This window comes from Zootoca vivipara, chromosome 14, assembly GCF_965207765.1.
Source record: "Zootoca vivipara chromosome 14, rZooViv2.hap1.1, whole genome shotgun sequence".
Lineage (NCBI taxonomy): Eukaryota > Metazoa > Chordata > Lepidosauria > Squamata > Lacertidae > Zootoca > Zootoca vivipara.
The window spans coordinates 40,973,571-40,992,077 of record NC_142597.1 but is presented as its reverse complement, the minus strand read 5'-3'; the positions used below and the strand labels follow the sequence as shown (position 1 = coordinate 40,992,077).

The window sequence follows — 18,507 nt, the reverse complement described above, 5'->3', positions numbered from 1 at the left end:
CCTTCACTGGCAGAGGAAGTATGAGAAGGTATCTTCTCATGTTCTTAATAATTACATATACACCAACCTTAAACAGAGATAACCTTAACCCAGGTTCCTTCTTGATGACAGTTTTCAGAGCAAACAATTCACACGCAAAGCAGGGAACTCTTTGCCCTGGCTTCTGACACTTGAGGTGTGTATTTTAAAGACCCACTTTACTTTTGTGCTTGTAAGTCGTTTTAAACTTTTTTTAATATTATGTTTTAATGTTGCAACCTGCCACTAACTTAAGGAGCTCTAGACATTCATGCAGGAAGGAAGAAAAAACAAAATGGCCACTGGATCCCCAGTTCCCAAACTTGCCAACTCTTCGGAGACTCCCAGATGGAGTTTGTAAAGAAACGTAATTAGAAGAACAGATGAGGGAAGGGGGGCACTCTAAATTGTTCAAAGAGCACCTGTGGCAAAACAGAAACCTGCTCATCATGGCTACCATTTTGGACACATTCCACCTAAGTGGCGAATCCCCAGTGGAAGCTCCTTTATAAGCATCTACACGCAGAAACACTCCTTCGCCTTTCAAAAGGCCAAGGACATTCTGAGACAGGTTTTAGGAATGAGATATGAGGGCTTAAAAGCAGCCTCAGGTGTTCCTTGCCACAGAAGGGCAAGCTGACAGCCATCACTGCAGGCAGGGGACTTGCCAGCTCCGGCTACATGAGGAACAAAGCCACTGGTCCACTGACTTTAAAAACACAAGAGGCCTGCATCTGGGGCGCAAGGAGCCCGTTTGTCAAACCTAAGTGCAGCATCACACCCACCCCATCTGCAAGAGAGAGAGAACAACAGAGGGAGCTGAAGTTGTGCCTTCTGTCCCTTTCCCAGTTGTAGCCGGTATTTTAAGGAGGAGGAAAAGAAGATGATGAAGGGAAAAAAGAAACACTTCATTTGAATCAATGTCTTAATTCCTGATGACAGGCTTTGTTGTCTGGAAGCATACCAGTTTGAATCCATAACAAACAAACACAAAATGGGATATTATTCCCCTTACTGTGCGAACAAATATTTTCCGACCATAGAAAATAACTTACATATGGGGCGGGAGGGAAGAGAAAGAGAAATATAAATAAATAAACGATGAAGAAGAAAGGCGTGACAACCCAGAAGAGAAATCAAAACTGGGAATTCAAGCGCTGGTACAGAAACAGACAAAACACGATTTTGCTTGCACCGGGGAAAATGTTGGTTTCTGAATCCTCCAGGATAATGTCAAGTATGCTCTAAAATATTAAAGCACATTTCTCCCCTAGCCCAAAAACAGTGAGAACTATAGTTTACTCCACACAGCTACACTTCCCAGCGCCCTTAGTTCCAAATATTCAGCTTCTCCTGCTTCAGGTTGGTGCTATAGGGGCCCCTTTCAACATTACAGCTTCAATACAAAGGATGTCAAAATGTGCTTCCTTTGGGATATGCCCCACTCAGCAGTCAGAATGTTTTAGCATTCTTGGGGCTTCCTATCACAGTCGCCATATCCAACCTTCCGTCTCCAGCGGCAGCAATTCCTAAAAGCAATCATTCATTCATTTGCCTGCATTATTGACAGGCAGTCTTCTAGGGAGAGCCATCACAAGGCAATGGGCAACGAAAAGTCAATAGGATGAAAAGTTACAAACGTCAATAGGATTTAAAAGACCCAAAAAAAGAAGAGGGGAAAAATCCAAATGCAAAATACAGAACGGAGCCAGCAACAGATTGACCAAAGTTCTGTAAAATCAAATGGCTTGACGACAAAAACCCTTGGGTTGGGCCCAAGACATTTTGCTGTGCAGTGAAAGGACAAATCTTACATCAACAGCAGTGATGACAAGGCATCCTCCCCTCCACCAGAGGGCAGCATGCTAGCTTGGGAGGTGCAAGACACACACAACTCTATTCCATGCCCCTCAGCACCTGCCTCACGCTGCCCAACAGTAGGGCCAGTCCTGTCTGTCCAACTAAGGGGTGGCTGGGTAAAGGGCAGGAAAGATGCTTTATTTTATTTTATTTTTAATCAAAGATCCATCCTCATTATTTCAGCAGGCAGGGTTTTAAAGGCGCCACCAAAAATTGTCGGAGCTTCTGTGATGTCTTCAAAATGTTAGCAACCCTAATAATCCGAGTTGACAAGCGGCCGTTGTTTCTGCCCTTTTTTGCGCAACTGGTGAAGTTCTGAGCCAGCTCCACATTTTAATATTCTTTGATTTCACTAATGCAAGACAACGGCAAGGCGTTTGTTGTCTTAAAGCTGAAGACTTTCTCCAGACATGTTGAGAAGAATGAAGCCTTTGGCTAAGTATGTGAACAGCACAGCTTCAATGATCTGCTGCAGATGCAACACTGAGCCTGAGGGACTGTTGAACTCCTCCTACCTGGCGCGCCTATGAGTGAATCTCCTGTACCACACCCCCCCCCCAAAAAAAAGGCACAACACCACTGACATTAACCACTAATGACATGCTCTGCCTTCCTGGTTCAAATCTGCCCCCAGCTCAAATTCCACCCTCTCTGCACAGTAATCGTATTAACCTACCTTACAGGGTTGTGGTAAGAACGGCCAAAATAATGTACATATCAGGTACAGGGAATCTGTGGCCTTCCAGGTGTCACTGGACTACAACTCCCATAATCCCCGACTACTGGCCTTGCTGGCTGCTGGGAGTCCAGTGACAGCTGGAGAGCCACATGTTCCCCTTCCCCAATGTGCATTTAGAAATCTGAACTCTCAGAGGAGCTCTAGAAAAAGTGTGGAGAACTGCAGCTTCCTCGTTTATTTCTCCACTCTCTCCCTGAGAAGAGCAAAGCAGCAGCAGCAAAGGGCACTATACGAGGGTACAAGCACCATGTGCACATTTTGCACTATGCTTTGGTTTACTAATGCAAGGCAACAGTGGGGTATATGTTTTTAAGGGAACAAACAGAGACTTTTGTGTTGAGTTGGGGGGTGGTAGTGGTTAGCTTTAACCACAGCTAACATCGGTGTCAGCAGATTCCTTAACCCCAGTTAAGCTGGAGGTGGAGCAAAGTGAGTCCTGATGTTACACATGCACTGGCTCATAATCACACTTTGGGTGTGTGTGTTGCTTAATATTTATTTAAACAGAAGTATAGGATCCCAACAACTTTTATCGAAAACATTTCACCATGTTTCTCTGGTGATCTTATTTGTGTGCTCTATGAAACATCAACATTGCCAGGATGACATCTGGCTGTCTGCAGCTGAGAGATCTGCCATCTTGCAAGGCTTTTGGAGGACCAGAAACTCAAAGAGTGTGGCCTTTAAGACATAATATACCTGTATGCTCCTGTGCCTTGATTTCAGCTAAATCCATTTAGCAGGTTTCCACTTTTTTCCCACAAGAATAAAACCAAATAATAATGCCCACTTTTACCCCAAAACTGGCATGTACTTGGCACTGGACAGGGCAGTTCTGGGTTGCAAAGGACATAATAAATGCCCATCTGCCAGATTCAGGACCCTCAACACAACTTCTACATTCACTGAGGCCTGAGCACACACACAAAGGCCACTGTTGAAGCCCATATTACAATACAGTATATTAAGGAAGACATGGGGAACCTGTGGCCCTTAGATGTTTTGAACTACAACTCCCATCATCCTTGACCACTGTCCATGCTAGCTGATGGGACTGATGGGAGCTGGAGTCCAAAAACATCTGGAGAGCTGCAGGTACCCCATCCCTGAATTATGTTATTGTATTACTATTATGGCTAGCCCAGCCTTATTTGTTTTTAAACGTATCTGTTCTGTTTCATGACTTCTTTGGTAACAGTGCAATACTTCCATAAGAGACAGCCACTTTGAACAGAAGCCCATTTGAAGGAGAAACCAGTTCCAAATGTTTTGCTGCTGCTATGGCAGGGTGGCGAGGGAAACACCACCAAAAAGTAAGTTCTACTCAGAGTTGACCCATTGAAATTAATGGACTGAAGTTAGTCATGTCCATTACTCCCAACTGGCTTACTCTGAGTAAGATTGGGACTGGATAAAAACTTGAACAACAGTGCGATCCCACATTTCACAATTCATAAGCCATACTCTGCACCACTTGGAATGATTTCATCCCATTTCCCTTCTTCAAAAATGCACCATTTTCTTTCTTTTTAATTTAAAGATGACTTTAAACATCCCCACCTACCTTTTCCTCTGCGGGTGGGGAGGGGGGGGGAAATGAAGGGAAAGTTGTTGAAATAAACAGCTTCCTCCTCCCCCTTTTTTGTGCATCATAGATTAACACACCACACTCCCGGGGCTGTTTGCCGTGCCCAACCTTTACCAGAGTCCTTTGAAGCAAATCTAAATGGGATATTCCATTTGCAAGTAACACTTCAGTAGTCAAAAGATCTTACTCTGAGGGGGATTTAATGCAAAACCACTCAGACTGGAGAGAGACACACCATCAGAAAGGAAGGGCCAAGAAGTGTTTCCAAGCCCATGTAACACCATTATGGAGGGTGTCGGCTTAGGAACTGTCATAAACACTTCATAATCACTCAGACACAAACCGGGTTGCCTGGAGCACATTAGTTTATTAAGTGCTGAATAGGTGTCCAGCAGAACAGAGAACTAAAGCACAATGCTATAGATAAAAGGGGGGAAGTTTGCACGCACTATTAAGAGGCTTGGGGCATGGGGGGGGCTTTTGGGGTGAGTGGGAGGGTTTCTAAATATAGAAATCTAAAAGGGAAGCACCTCTGTACAGTTACCAAGAACAGATAATAAGACAAAACTCCCCATCTATAGATAGATACCTAAAGTGTATCTTATCGCGGGAAGGGGGCATGGATTACTTTGGTGGCTTTTAAATACTATTCAGGGGAACCCCAAGGCTTATTATCTGTAGGAGCGATGCTGTCAGGTTGGGCTTTGGGACAGAGGTCTGAGGTCCCTAACAAAACAGAATGAGCAAGAGGGCTGGCAAATCGCAGCAAGGCTTTTTAAAGTAAGTGAAATAATGTGCACGGCCAGCTAAAGCTGCCCCTGCCCCAATAAGGCCATTTAATTCCAGAGACCAAAACTGCCTAACTGTACCACCAATTACAATAGACTGGCATTCCTGAAATGGCTTCTACACCACTACTGACCTTCCTCCACAAAACACAGCTGCGGGATTATGTCCAACTCCCAAATCATGAGGCTTGATAGTGAAGACCAGAGAGGCTGGGCCATGTAAATCAATGGAAGGGGGGGAACCTGTGGTCCTCTGGGTGTTGTTGGACTCCCAGTTCCCATCAACCAGCATGGCCAATGTTCAGGGATGATGTGAGTCCAACATCTGGAGGGTCCCCACCTTTGAAGCAAATTGACCCTAAATCCTAAAACACACTCTGCTGCATGCAAGGGGTTTCCAAACGGACATGGGAAAGGTTGTTCTGAAGGTGGAACCTTTGTAGCCCATCAACTGGAAGAAACAGGGAGCTCTGGGATGGCTCAGGAGCTCCTCCAAGGGAAGACTGAGCACACATTGAACAAATGGTCCTGACAAAGACAACTTGCCTGCCAGCTTCTCCTGCCAACACATAGCCACAAGGGAGTGCCCTGGGTCTAGTAGGAAAACAGGAACACAGAAACCCCAGCAACGTGCAGAGGTTCTGTAGCAGGCAATGTGAGAAGGATTTTATTGCTGGACTGTAAGGATGGGGAAGAAATCTGATTCAGTTTGCACTTAATGGTTAATCTACTTAAATTTCTACTTCCTGAAACTGAAATGTAGTCAACCTATGAAGTTCTAAGTTCTCTGAGTTTTGCAATGCAGCTCTCCAGCTAAATAACATGCACAAAAATGCATATACCAGGGGGAAGTGTGCAGGAAAATGCATATATGAGTAAAAACAATACATTTTATGTTTTTTTTGGGGGGGGGGTTGGATCTTGGAAACACAAAAACAACCATACATGTAAGGAGAGATGGGCACTAAAATACTTAGGGTTTTCATGAGGACGTAAAAAAACAACCCAGAAAATTGGTTTGCAAATGTGCAGAGTTTAAGACTACAAAAGTAAGAAACCAAGAGAAATAGAAATTGGCAGATTCTGCCACCCTCCTGCAAAAGAAGCTTCTCCTTGAGTGCCAGCACATGACACAGGATCTGTTCAACATCATCCCTGCCTTCCCCAGTCTCTGTTACAAACCATCTTCCAAAGTTTGCCGCCACCAAAGCTGCTGATGCAGCTCTCCTGTTCTTAGCTCGGTATCATAGCGACACCTAATGTTCATTCCCAAAAACAACACTCTTTGCGACGGCACAGCACTCAAAGGATATAAAGACACACTCGTTCTCGTTTGACACACCTGACAAAATATTATGAAAAGCAGTAACTGATTGAAGAGCATTAAAATAAAATAATAATAAAAAACCCTGCTGGGTTAATCCAGAGGCTTATATTTTCCTTTTTCCTTTTACAAGTTTTTATTGATTTTTATACAAATACAAGAACCATTAAACACTTACCCAGCAGTACATATAACAGTGTTTGTTCTATGAATTGAATTTAGCCATTAGCTTACTCATTCAATGTTCACACATATTACTTAACGTAACCTCTCCACTGAGAAGATTGAATGGTTGGTGTAACAAGGTCTTGATTGTGGTCATTAACTGATGCTAAGTCACAAACGAACAACGATAGCCTAGACCAGGCATCCCCAAACTACGGCCCTCCAGATGTTTTGGCCTACAACTCCCATGATCCCTAGCTGACAGGACCAGTGGTCAGGGAAGATGGGAATTGTAGTCCAAAACATCCAGAGGGCCGGAGTTTGGGGATGCCTGGCCTAGACCAAACCCAACCTCTCTCACCACCAAAGGAACACAAGCGAATAGCAAAGAGAACCTTTTATTATGCCTTTAATCCCTCTCCTGTGTCTGGTGAGATTCTCAGAAATTGCTGAAAATCCAAGATACAGTCGTACCTCAGGTTACGAACACCTCGGTTTGCAAACAGTTCGGGTTACGAACTGCGCAAACCCGGAAGTGTTTTCGCCGCGTGCGCAGAAGCGGCGCGCGCGGTCTGCGCATGCGCAGAATGGCCCTTCGGGTTGCGTTCGGTTTACGAACTATTCGGGTTACGAACTGCGATCCGGAACGGATCGCGTTCGTAACCCGAGGTATTACTGTATAGCCAAGATATGTTCAGGGGTATTTCAGACTGGTTGTTCCATTGTTCAGCTATTGGTAATTGTTGCTGCATTCAGTAATAAGTCTATTAAGTTATCTGTGGTGCAAGCTGGAGCCCAAGTCTATGTCTAAAGATGGTAGGACTAAGGCAGGATTTGGAGAAAGAGGTTGGCTTGTAATTGCGGATTTAATGGAGAATACTTCATTCCAAACGTTCTTAACATTCAGAGAACGTCCTTTAGTGCTTTTGCTTGGCTGGAGTGCGTTTCAGCTATAAACATGCCTCTTTGATTGCCTGCACAGTGAGGTGTGTGTGTGTGTACAGAAATCCCAAGGCTCAGATGCAAAGCCTGTATCTTCTAGGAGCTCTGTGTTGAGTTTTGTGGACCCAAATACTTTTTTTATTACAGCAGGAATTTTACCTCATTTTATCATTCTACCTTGAATTTTATTTTCATTGTAGTAGGTTTCTCGTACACCACTTAGAGCCAACTGTGAATAAGCAGGGTATAATTTGTCAACGTAAAGAAAGAAGAATGTAGACTAGAGTTAAGAATGGTTACAGGTAGGTAGCCGTGTTGGTCTGGGTCGAAGTAAAATAAAAAAATTCCTTCAGTAGCACCTTAAAGACCAACTAAGTTTTTATTTTGGTATGAGCTTTCGTGTGCATGCACACTTCTTCAGATACAGTGAAATAGAAGTCCCCAGGCACTTATGTAGAGAAGGGGTGTTGAGGGGTGTATATGGGGAGGGGAGGGGGGATCACTCAGAAGGGTGGTGGAAGTGGGTGATTGACTGACTGATAGCTGTTGATGACCGAAAACGACTGCAAATGGTTTTGCATGAAAAAGCAAGGGTTGAGATGGCTGAAGATCGCTTATCATGTATAATGAGATAAGAATCCGATATCTCTGTTCAAACCAGGTCCCTCCATGGTTTTGAGCTTGTGTATGCCATCAAATGCCAACAGTGCCCTTCAGCTCTCTATATTGGACAAACAGGCCAAACCCTACGCCAAAGGATAAATGGACATAAATCTGACATCAGGAACCAGAAGACAGAAAAACCAGTAGGAGAACACTTCAATCTCCCAGGACATTCTATACAAGATCTCAAAGTAACTGTCTTACTACAAAAGAATTTCAGAAATAGACTGGAAAGAGAAGTTGCTGAATTGCAACTTATCACCAAGCTCAAAACCATGGAGGGACCTGGTTTGAACAGAGATATCGGATTCTTATCTCATTATACATGATAAGCGATCTTCAGCCATCTCAACCCTTGCTTTTTCATGCAAAACCATTTGCAGTCGTTTTCGGTCATCAACAGCTATCAGTCAGTCAATCACCCACTTCCACCACCCTTCTGAGTGATCCCCACTCCCCTCCCCATCCCCACCCCTCCCCACCCCTTCTCTACATAAGTGCCTGGGGACTTCTATTTCACTGTATCTGAAGAAGTGTGCATGCACACGAAAGCTCATACCAAAATAAAAACTTAGTTGGTCTTTAAGGTGCTGCTGGAAGGAATTTTTTTATTTTAGAGTTAAGAATGTAAGAAGAGCCCTGCCGAATCAGGCCAATGGCCCATCTAGTCCGGCATCCTGTTCTCAGAGAGGCCAACCAGGTGCCTCTTTGGAACCTGCAAGCAATCAGGCCATGAGTACAACAGCGTATCAATGAGGTACTTACAGGTATGCTCCATATCTGTATCCCATCGCTGTAGCCAATCATGAGCAGCAAAGGAGGCTCATTGCCAGTGCTGTGCATCTCGTGTAATTCTACATTCCTTGAGGTATCTAAAAGGTCCAGAAGAAAAACCAGAAGTCACTGTAGTGCAGCATCAAAGCAAGGTGGCTCTTACACACACACACCCATTCTAAACATTCTGAGCAGCTAACAAAACAGACGGAGCTTGGCAAATGCTGGCGTTTACCTAGAATTCTGGTAGGACAGATGCTTTGCATGCACAAGGTCACAGGTTCAATCCCTGGTTGTGCTGGAAAAGTCTCCCACCCCGTATAAAAACCCTGGAGAGCTACTGCCAGGGAGTGTAGACCAGGGACAGCTGAAGTGGTGCCCTCCATTTGTTGCTGTACTACAGCTTCCTGTCCATGGGCAGCATGAACCATGACGGTTGAAGACACATTGGGATTCTGACAAGCGAGTCCGGAAGAGTTATTCTCTCCATATGTCAACACCTGAGGGGGGAATTACCTTGCAGACTATACACCAACTTTGTAAGTAAGTAAGTAAATGTAATACAGAAGTCTGCTGCAATGCTCCTTTACCAAAATTTAAGTATTAGCCTTGTGCAAGACTTGTATATATATTTAAAAAACCAAATGAAAGTTAATGTTTCCCCCACCAACCTCCCCAAACCAGAAGGCTCCATTGTGCCCATTGCAAAACTTGGGGTCCTTTTTATTGTGCATTCATGATGGTATCAGGACAGTTATACATGATCCCACTTTCAATGATGTTTGCATTTGCAAAAGGTGTGGCCTTAGTGCTATGTTGAATACAACTGATTGCTATTAAACATCAGCAAAAATGTAAAAAACTGGGTTGTGTAAGTGATACTAATCTGAAAGTGCCAGGTCTTAGCAAAGAACTGGAAGTATAGAATTGGGCCCTGCTCCTAATAGATGCCTGCTAAACATCATATGGGGGAAAGGCCACAGATGCTGAAAAAGCAGGCACTGGGACATATATAGAAGAAGGTAGCCCCATGAGATATCCAAGTCCCCAAGCTGTTTAGAACTGCAAATGGATAAGGTGTAGTATGGTATAATATGATATAAAAATAAAAAATAGAAGATGTAAATAGGTTAAGGAAAGTAAGATGTAGAATTTGCCGAAAATGATTCATATAGAACCGCAGGTAGGGGGATTCCGAGGAAGTCCCTATTTAAAATGTGATGAATTATTGTATGTAATGATTATTTTTTCTCTTTTCTTTCTCTTTCTTTTGTTTTTGCTTCTCCTTTTTCTTTTTCTTATTTTCTTACTATTGTTGTTATAATTATGTTTGGATTTATGGATGTGAGTTATTGGAAAATTTAATAAAAATTATTTATTTTAAAAAAATAGAACTGCAAATGGTCAAAGCCAACACCTTGAATGCATAGCTGCCAAGTCTCCCATTTTTCGCGGGAAAACCCCGTATTTTGTTACCATTTCCCACTGTTATCCCGAATTGATTATATCCCGTAAAGCTTCTGCCGGCGGCCATGTCCCAGCTCCCGGCTGTCTGCGCATGTCTGCACATGCGCAGAAGTGATTTCTGGTGCCCAGACATGCATACACAGGCAGCCTGGCACCGGAAGTCACTTCTACACATGTCTGGACATGCGTAGAAGTGACTTCCGTCGCCCCGTCACCGCGACTTCTGGTGCCGCACCACCGCTGATCCCGGATTTTTCAATCCAGGAGTTGGAGGGTATGCTTGAATGACTGGCAACCCAAGAACAAATATAGAAAACAGGATAGTGGGTGGGGAGAGACGTACCATTCAAGTCAGAATTTTCAAATCTGACCCACACAATTTTCTCTTTTTCTTCTGTAGGAGTTGTACCACTGTAGGCCTGTAAGGAAAAGGAGGAGGGGGAGAGAAAATTGTCAAAATATTATTATTGCCTACCCATGATGATAATGCACAAAACAAGCGATATCAATCTACTAATCCAACCTGTGGGGCTTGCAACAAAACGCTGCAGTGTATTCTCCTAAAGAAACACAGACAGGTATTTCCTTCAGGCAGGGCAGGCCACACTCCACATGCCATTTTTCTTTTCCAACAGACTCTCAGTATAATAGAAGTACTAAGTGTGCTTAGTCCTCTTTGTTCTGTGAGGCTTTCATGGGCAAAAAGGGCTGCCCATTTAGACTGATTTTAATTTTAGATATATTTCTGCAATATTGGAGTTCAACTCAAGGAGGCCAAAACCTTCTCCTTGTCTTGCAGTGGCCCCGTTTTGCCTAAAATCCTATCAACACTCACCATGTTAAGTTTGATATTAGGAGGAGTTTTAAAAAATACAACACAATCAAGCCATTAGTCATGGGTCTGCTCTGCCCAGAATTTAATTGACTAAACTGTCGGAACATGGGAGCCTTAATAGCTGTATTCTGCATGTTTAACTGCAATCTGTTTTAAGTAACCTACTTTGCTCTACTGTTAAAGGAGAAAAGTAAGGGGTGGGGGAATACACCAGTCAGCATTGGTACAAAATACCTGTACTTACCTGTGGTACAACATCTTGCAGAAAGGTAACAACACTTTCCATATACGACTGTTCTCTATACGCCCAGAAAAAAAAGAGAAGAAAAATGTAAATCCAAAAATACTTCATTTTACTTATGACATTTTATGCCACCTTTGAAGGACTCAGAGTGCTCCCCTGTTTCATCTTCACAACAGCCCTGTGAGGTAGGAGAGGCTGAGGGGTAGTGTGGCTGTAAGATAGGGAGCGAGTCTTTTCTGGGAGAGGCTAAGATTTCTAGTTATGAACTATACTCAAAATTGCCACGTGGGAGGAGAGATGTGCAAGATTATTGTTGTGTTTAACCTTAACTCTAAAAGTCAACAAGATAGTTAAGGAAGCAAACATGAAAACTCAAATAAAATGTTTTGATATGGACTAAAATATGAAAGCCATGCAAAACTACCTAGCAGCAGATCTCAATATTATCTATATACTCAAACAATAAAATATATTCACGACAGCAAGTTAATAAGAAATTAGATAAAAGAACCCACTGTGTTTTAACCTAGCAGATCTTCCTCAGCAGCATAATGCTCAACGCATTTCTACAGCATACCAACCATAAAGTTTGGAGAGCAATATGGTGAGGGGGGCGGGTATGCTCACTGTATTATTATTATTATTATTATTATTATTATTATTATTATTATTACCCCACCCATCTGGCTGGGTTTCCCCAGCCACTCTGGGCAGCTTCCAACAGAAAAATAAAATGCAATAATTTATTAAACATTAAAAGCCTCCCTAAACAGGGCTGCCTGGTGTCTTCTAAAAATCTGGTAGCTGTTTATACGATTTCAGCAGTGGCAGGACCTGAAAAATATGTTGAAAAGTATTGCAAAACCTGCTGAACATGGACCTACTAGGTATTTTTGTCCAGGTTATTTTTTTTATTCACGTATTATTTATTTATCACCTCAGCCAAAACAAAACATTTCCTAAACAACTCACAGTAAAGAAAGGGGGGGGGCAAAATTTTCTTATCTAATTTAGATGGTCCCTGGTTTGTTTTGATTTATTATTTGTTTGTTTTGATGGGGTTGGACTGGATGGCCCTTGTGGTCTCTTCCAACTCTATGATTCTATGATTATATTTCTATGCCACTTTTCAGTCAAATGAATCCCAAAGCGTCTTACAAACAATAAATAACAGTAACGTGATATAACATAATAGAAAATGTTTTCTTCTGAGGTACTCCACAGAAGCTCAACTGGTTCAACACCAGGTATGCAAAGAGGATGGACAGAAAGGGACAGAAGGCCTGATACAGGAGAGGGGGGAGATTGATTTTGTAGTCATCCCAGAATAGAAAGAACCAACTTGGATGACTCTAGAAGAGGATTAGACATATTTCTGGAGGCGAAGCATATCAATGGCTACTAGCCATATTTTTGGAGCAATATGCCTCTGAAAACTGGTTGCTGGGAGCCACAGATGGGGAGAGTGGCTGTTTTGCTCAGGTCCGGCTTACGAGCTTCCCATTGGGGCATCTTGTTTGCCACTGTGAGAAAAGAGTGCTGGAAGAGGTGGGCCTTTGGCCTGATCCACCTGCAGCGCTCTTCTTCGGCTCTTAAAAAGGAATATCTGTTCTCAGGTAGATGGGATTACTCTAGGTTGGGGCGGGGCACCTTTGGCTCTCCAGATGTTGCTGCTTCCTGCATTGCAGCAGGTTGGACTAAACAACCCTTGGAGTTACTTCCAAGTCTACAATTCTATGAACTACAACTCCCATCAGCCCCAGCAAGCCTGACTAACAGTCAGGGATGGTGGGTGTTGTAGTTCAACAGCATCTGGAGTGCCCCAGATACTTGGCCCCTGCATTAAGAGGTAAGGCATATCAGAAAGGTGTTCAACACCTTTCAATAGCCTCTGCAGTGGAGAGGCACTCATTTAAGCTTCATCTTCCATTTGTAACTCCAGGTGTACCACATAAGATTCCTCAGTGTACAAAGCAGTGCTTCAGATCACTTACGTGACAGCCTGTGGACGAACCACCGCTCCTCCAGTACATCGGCTTGGGCGACGGGGAGACTCAGCAGCCATTGCTGATCTGTAGATTCCTGCACGCAGAAAAGGTTTGATTTTTTAAAAGTTATTTTTACAGAACGTCTCACAAGTTTTCTGCCATTGAGAGAACCAGTCTTCCACACTTTGGCACCAGTGATATTTAAGCAAGTAGCTGCTGCGTCACAAGAGGTCAACGGCAGTATCATCCTGCAGCAGACCAGAAGAGGAAGTTTATGATGAAAAAATATGATGCAACCCAGATCCATACTTGATAGCACAGGCACAGGTGCTTTATGGCCTGGGTACAACTTTGCTAATTCTTAAACTTGACCCAAAAAAGAGAGAACAACCTCAGGGTCTAAACAAAGCACAATTCTTTATTGCCGTTCTAAGTGTTTGTGAGTTAAGAACCTCTTTTTCAGGAGCTGTGGAAAGAAACAATGGCAATGAGTACCACAGGTCTTAAAAATGTAATGCATCGTATATTACATACATGCTAGAGACAGTATACCCCGTCTAAAAAAATTTAAAGCACATGGTCAAAAGTGCACCTATTCAAAAAAAGGTCTGGAAAATATTCTTTTATGTTGTGATTATTTTAAAAGTCTGATATGGGTGTAAGTGTTCAGGACAGATATATTTTTCGTCATGTGCTTGAAATATTTTGGGGCCAAGTAAACTTGCTATAGTATGAAACCTACATTATATTATATAATGCTGCCATTATTTCCATTTGTAGCTCCTGAAAAAGGAGTCCTTAACTCCAAAACGTGCAGCTACAATGATTTTTCTTCACTAAGCACCTGAGCTTGCTCCCTCTTTATGTGCCCTGTACTTCTGAGGTGCTCTTCCTCTCCACTGACTGCATTTTAATTTTTAAAATGTCCAGCTCACTATGCACACGGAGTATGCACTTGCATGAACACGCACACACACAAGTTCACAGCTTTCATAAAGTATATTTTACTTGTAAGTAGCCCCCGTGTCTAGTTTAGGTGTGGACTACTGAAATATACTCTACATAGGGCTACCCTTGAAGACGGCTAAGAAGCCTCAGCTAGTAAAGAATGTTGCAGTGAGACTTCTGTAAAGGGACCCGAGATGGATTCATTCCTTAAGGAACTGGCATAGGCTGCCTGCACAGGGCCCAGTTTATGGCACTGAGATTGCTGTATAAATTCTGAACCACTCAAGACCCCAATACCTGAAGAAATACCTCTCTCAATATGTGCTGGCCCATGCCTTAAGATCAGCAGGGGAGGTTCTGCTTGTGATTGTGATTATTGGTGAGGAATTGACAGCATGTTTATCTGCAGTTACAGGTAGGTAGGCGTGTTGGTCTGACATAGTCAAAACAAAATTAAAAAATTCCTTCCAGCAGCACCTTAGAGACCAACTAAGTTTGTCATTGGTATAAACTTTAGTGTGCATGCACCCCTCTTCAGATACACTGAAGATACACTGAAGTGTGCATGCATACAAAAAGCTCATACCAATGACAAACTCTAAGGTGCTGCTGAAAGGAATTTTTTAATTTTGTTTTATCTGCAGTGACACCTTGCCTGTTGAACTCTCTCCCTTTGAAGGGGAGAATGCTTGGGAACAACTGCACTACAAATTCGTAAACCAAGGTGTTCATAAACCAAGGTTCCACTGTACTCTAAAGCAGCTAAACCAGAAGAGGGAGTGAATCTGGTGAAGCACACAGAGATGTAGGCAGCAACAGGCAGACAAACTTAAAGAGGAAAATGTTTTGATATTGGCACAGTAAACTGGAAACCACAGGAGAAGTTTCCCACAGCCATCTGCTTGGCCACTGTGAGAACAGGATGTTAGACTAAATGGGCCTTTGGCTTGATCCAGCAGGCTTGTCTTCTGTCCTTAACTGCCCTGGGATATCAGCTGATATGGGGTTGTTTAGAACAGGCATTCCCCAAACTGCGGCCCTCCAGATGTTTTGGCCTACAACTCCCATGATCCCTAGCTAACAGGACAAGTGGTCAGGGATGATGGGAATTGTAGTCCAAAACATCCAGAGGGCCGGAGTTTGGGGATGCCTGGTTTAGAAGCTGAGAAAATGAGTAAGAAAAGGAGGGGGGTTGCTTTGTTTTAAACCAAATAACTAAAGGCCAGCACAACAGCACCAGCTAACACTCAGAGACCCAGTGTGGGAAGTGGTTAGTGTGTCATACTCAGTTATGAAGTTCATTGAGGAACCTTTTGCCATTCGCTGTCTATTAGCCCAGCCTAGCTCACAGGCTTGCTGTAAGGGTGAAATGGGAGAGGGAGGAGACACCATTGAAGGAAGGGCGGGATAAAAGCAGACAAAATACTTCCATTGTGCGATGAATGATATCTGCCATAGTCAAGAGCCACTCTTTTTCAAAACCTCATCTTTTGTGGGTGGGATTTTCCTTTTGGAACACCCTTCCCATCTCGACAAATCAGATTCTGAGATATTTATCGCTTGCTGGTGTGTGACCAGACAACAGAAAAACAGACTTTGAAACTGACCTTCCAACTGGAAGAGAACTGCTGGTGCAGAGAAGATCAGTACCGGATCCTGAGTAGATGATCCTGAATTATGAACACTTGCTGAACACTGCAGTTGTTTGCCCCTTATGAAGGAGATGAAAGGGGCAATCAGTGCACAGACAAAATCCCTGAGGTTCATTTGGTTTCTCCTGGAAAGTGATCAACTCAATCTGCTCTCCTGGAGCAGCTGGGTGAGGGGGTGGCAGTACAGTAAGCCCACAACGTATGTAGGGGTTACATTCCAGGGATCACGCCTAAACTCAAAATTGTGTACAGTCAAAACCCATTGGGTTCCATGGAAGGTGAGACTGCCAAAGTCATTTTTCCTGGAACCCTGCCCCCTTTCTTTCTTTGTTAGTTAGTTTGCTTGTTTATTGCCATGCATATAAAGCTGAATGGCAAGTTAATGTGTATAAGTTGTATAAATGATAGCCAATTACCACACATCCCAAATAGCTTTCTCCAAAGAAAACCTACAGTACTGAAAAAACAGTACTGAATTGCTCTCCTGTCACCTTCCTTACCTGCCTTGAAGATAGATGCCCCCTAAGAGAAGCAACATGACAGTTCCCGCCACTCCCCAAGACTAGGCTTGGTTCAGTTTTAAATGCATACTTTGAATATTTTAGTCATTTAAAGCAGAGTCGAGTGTGGTCAAAACAAACCTGCTCCCCTCACTCAGGCATATACAATGCACTGGCCAGCAGGGGGCTACAGCACACACTTATGACCTGAAAATCCAGGGTTGGCAGAGCTCTGTTACCACTGCTTAGGAACAAAAGCACAAAACCTGATGGTAGTTGCTACCTCCTGCTAGGACACAAAGCAGTTGGTATATCCCACTCCAACCCACTTCTCCATCTGTTTGAACACTCAAAGAATAGCAAGGAATTGAAGTGGTCAGCTGTCAGCCACAGTTCAGCGACAGAGCATCTTCTGTGCTTATAGAAAACCCAAAGTTCAATCTCTGGCATCTCGAAGCAGGACAAGGAAAACTATCTGCATGAAATCCTGGAAAGCAGTTGCCAGTCAATGTAGGCTATACTGAACTAGATGGACCAATAGCCTGACTCATGAGAAGGCAGATGCCAATGTTCCTATAGCCCCACCACCACTTTCAGCTGAATTATGACTCTAGTCTCCATCTCTCCAGCTAAAGTTTTCCCACCTCTCCTACAGTCATATGTTTCCACCTCCTTCTCAAGCATTTCCCATCCACTCATACAAGCATACCTACATATACACACACATACCTACATATAATACACATAGAGGATGTACTAGCCTTAAGATTTTTTTTTAAAAAAAAAACTGTTCCTGACTTCTAGCAGGCTTTCTGTGGTTTTTAATTGCTCTGTAGTTTCATTCTTGTGGGCCTTGTCCTACATTGCTTTTTATGTTGAAGATGGCACGCTGCCTGAATATTTATTACAAAGGTAGGGGATAAAAGCTGAAAAACAAGAAACAATGAGTGTGTTTGATCCATTTACACATTATATGTACTTGCATGTATGCCAAATACAAAAATAAATGTCATACCTGTTAATCTCTTTCACACAAACATGTGATTACACATACACCTCTGCCCCAACGCCAGGAAGGCCTTTGTTAAATATATTTAAGACCCAGACAAAAACATTCCTCTTCTTCCAGGTCTTTGTTTAATTAAACAATCTTCTATGGACTTTTAAAATTTGATAGGGTCACTGTTTGTTGCTGTTGCTATTTTGGTCTGTATTTTTTTGTTTTTATATTGTAAACCTTTCTGTGATTCTAAGATGAAGGGCAGTATAGAAATATAAAAAACAAACAAGCAATTCTGCAGCTCATTACTGTATGAGATTCCAGTTATCCCCACATTCTTCCCCCAGCTGCCATATATTTCTTCTTCCTTATATCTCAACTATTGCATATATATCACACCATACACATATAACTGTATGCATTTAAACAATGTAAAAAACACATGCATGATATGTGTGTGTAGGGTGTAGCAAAGCCTATGGCTCATAGGACAAACTCAAAAATCCACATTAGCATACCGTCCAACATTTCTCTGAGGAAAATAGGGATGTCCCATTCAATAATGGTAGTTTTACTATTTATACTCCACACATCTTATTGGGTTGCCCCAGCAATCTAGGTAGCTTCCAACACATATCAAAACATAATAAAATATTAAATATTTAAGAAAACTTCCCTATACAGGATTGCCTTCAGACGGCTAGGGGGTTGGATAATTCCATACCCTCCAACATTTCTCCAATGAAAATAGGAACATCCTAAGGAAAAGCGGGGCATTCCAGGATCAAATAAGAAACTGGGGAGGCTTCTATAAGTCAGGGGTGTCCCTGGAAAATAGGGACTTAGAGGGTCTGCATTAGGGCAATACATTTAGTAGGCAGACTGAAATGTCACAAAATATAGTGTGCACAAGTTTTCAAGTTCTCCAGAACCCCACCAGCCTAGATGGTAAATAAAGCCAGGAGTCGGAGGAGAAGAAAAGTGGCCAATGTTGCTGCAAAGGAGTCTGGAT

The 18,507-nt window shown here is 42.9% G+C and overlaps 1 protein-coding gene across 25 annotated transcripts in view; it reads right to left on the bottom strand.

The window, feature by feature from the left end:
* The window catches only part of BCAS3 (BCAS3 microtubule associated cell migration factor), a 454,932-nt gene that overhangs the window by 435,584 nt on the left and 841 nt on the right, over positions 1 to 18,507 (bottom strand). For 11 of the 25 annotated variants that reach the window (XM_088657500.1, XM_088657495.1, XM_088657493.1 and 8 more), the window contains exons 1-6: positions 17,225 to 17,421; positions 15,951 to 16,054; positions 13,402 to 13,489; positions 11,408 to 11,462; positions 10,672 to 10,747; positions 8,853 to 8,959 (exon numbers count right to left, since the gene is read on the bottom strand). In XM_088657500.1, coding sequence (XP_088513626.1) covers positions 8,853 to 8,959; positions 10,672 to 10,747; positions 11,408 to 11,462; positions 13,402 to 13,489; positions 15,951 to 16,054; positions 17,225 to 17,241 — 447 coding nt within the window. In that variant the 5' untranslated portion in view covers positions 17,242 to 17,421. Of the gene's footprint in view, positions 1 to 8,852; positions 8,960 to 10,671; positions 10,748 to 11,407; positions 11,463 to 13,401; positions 13,494 to 15,950; positions 16,126 to 17,224; positions 17,422 to 18,507 lie in introns of those variants that run through there. The other 14 variants (XM_088657509.1, XM_088657502.1, XM_060268433.2 and 11 more) reach the window with 4 other exon arrangements.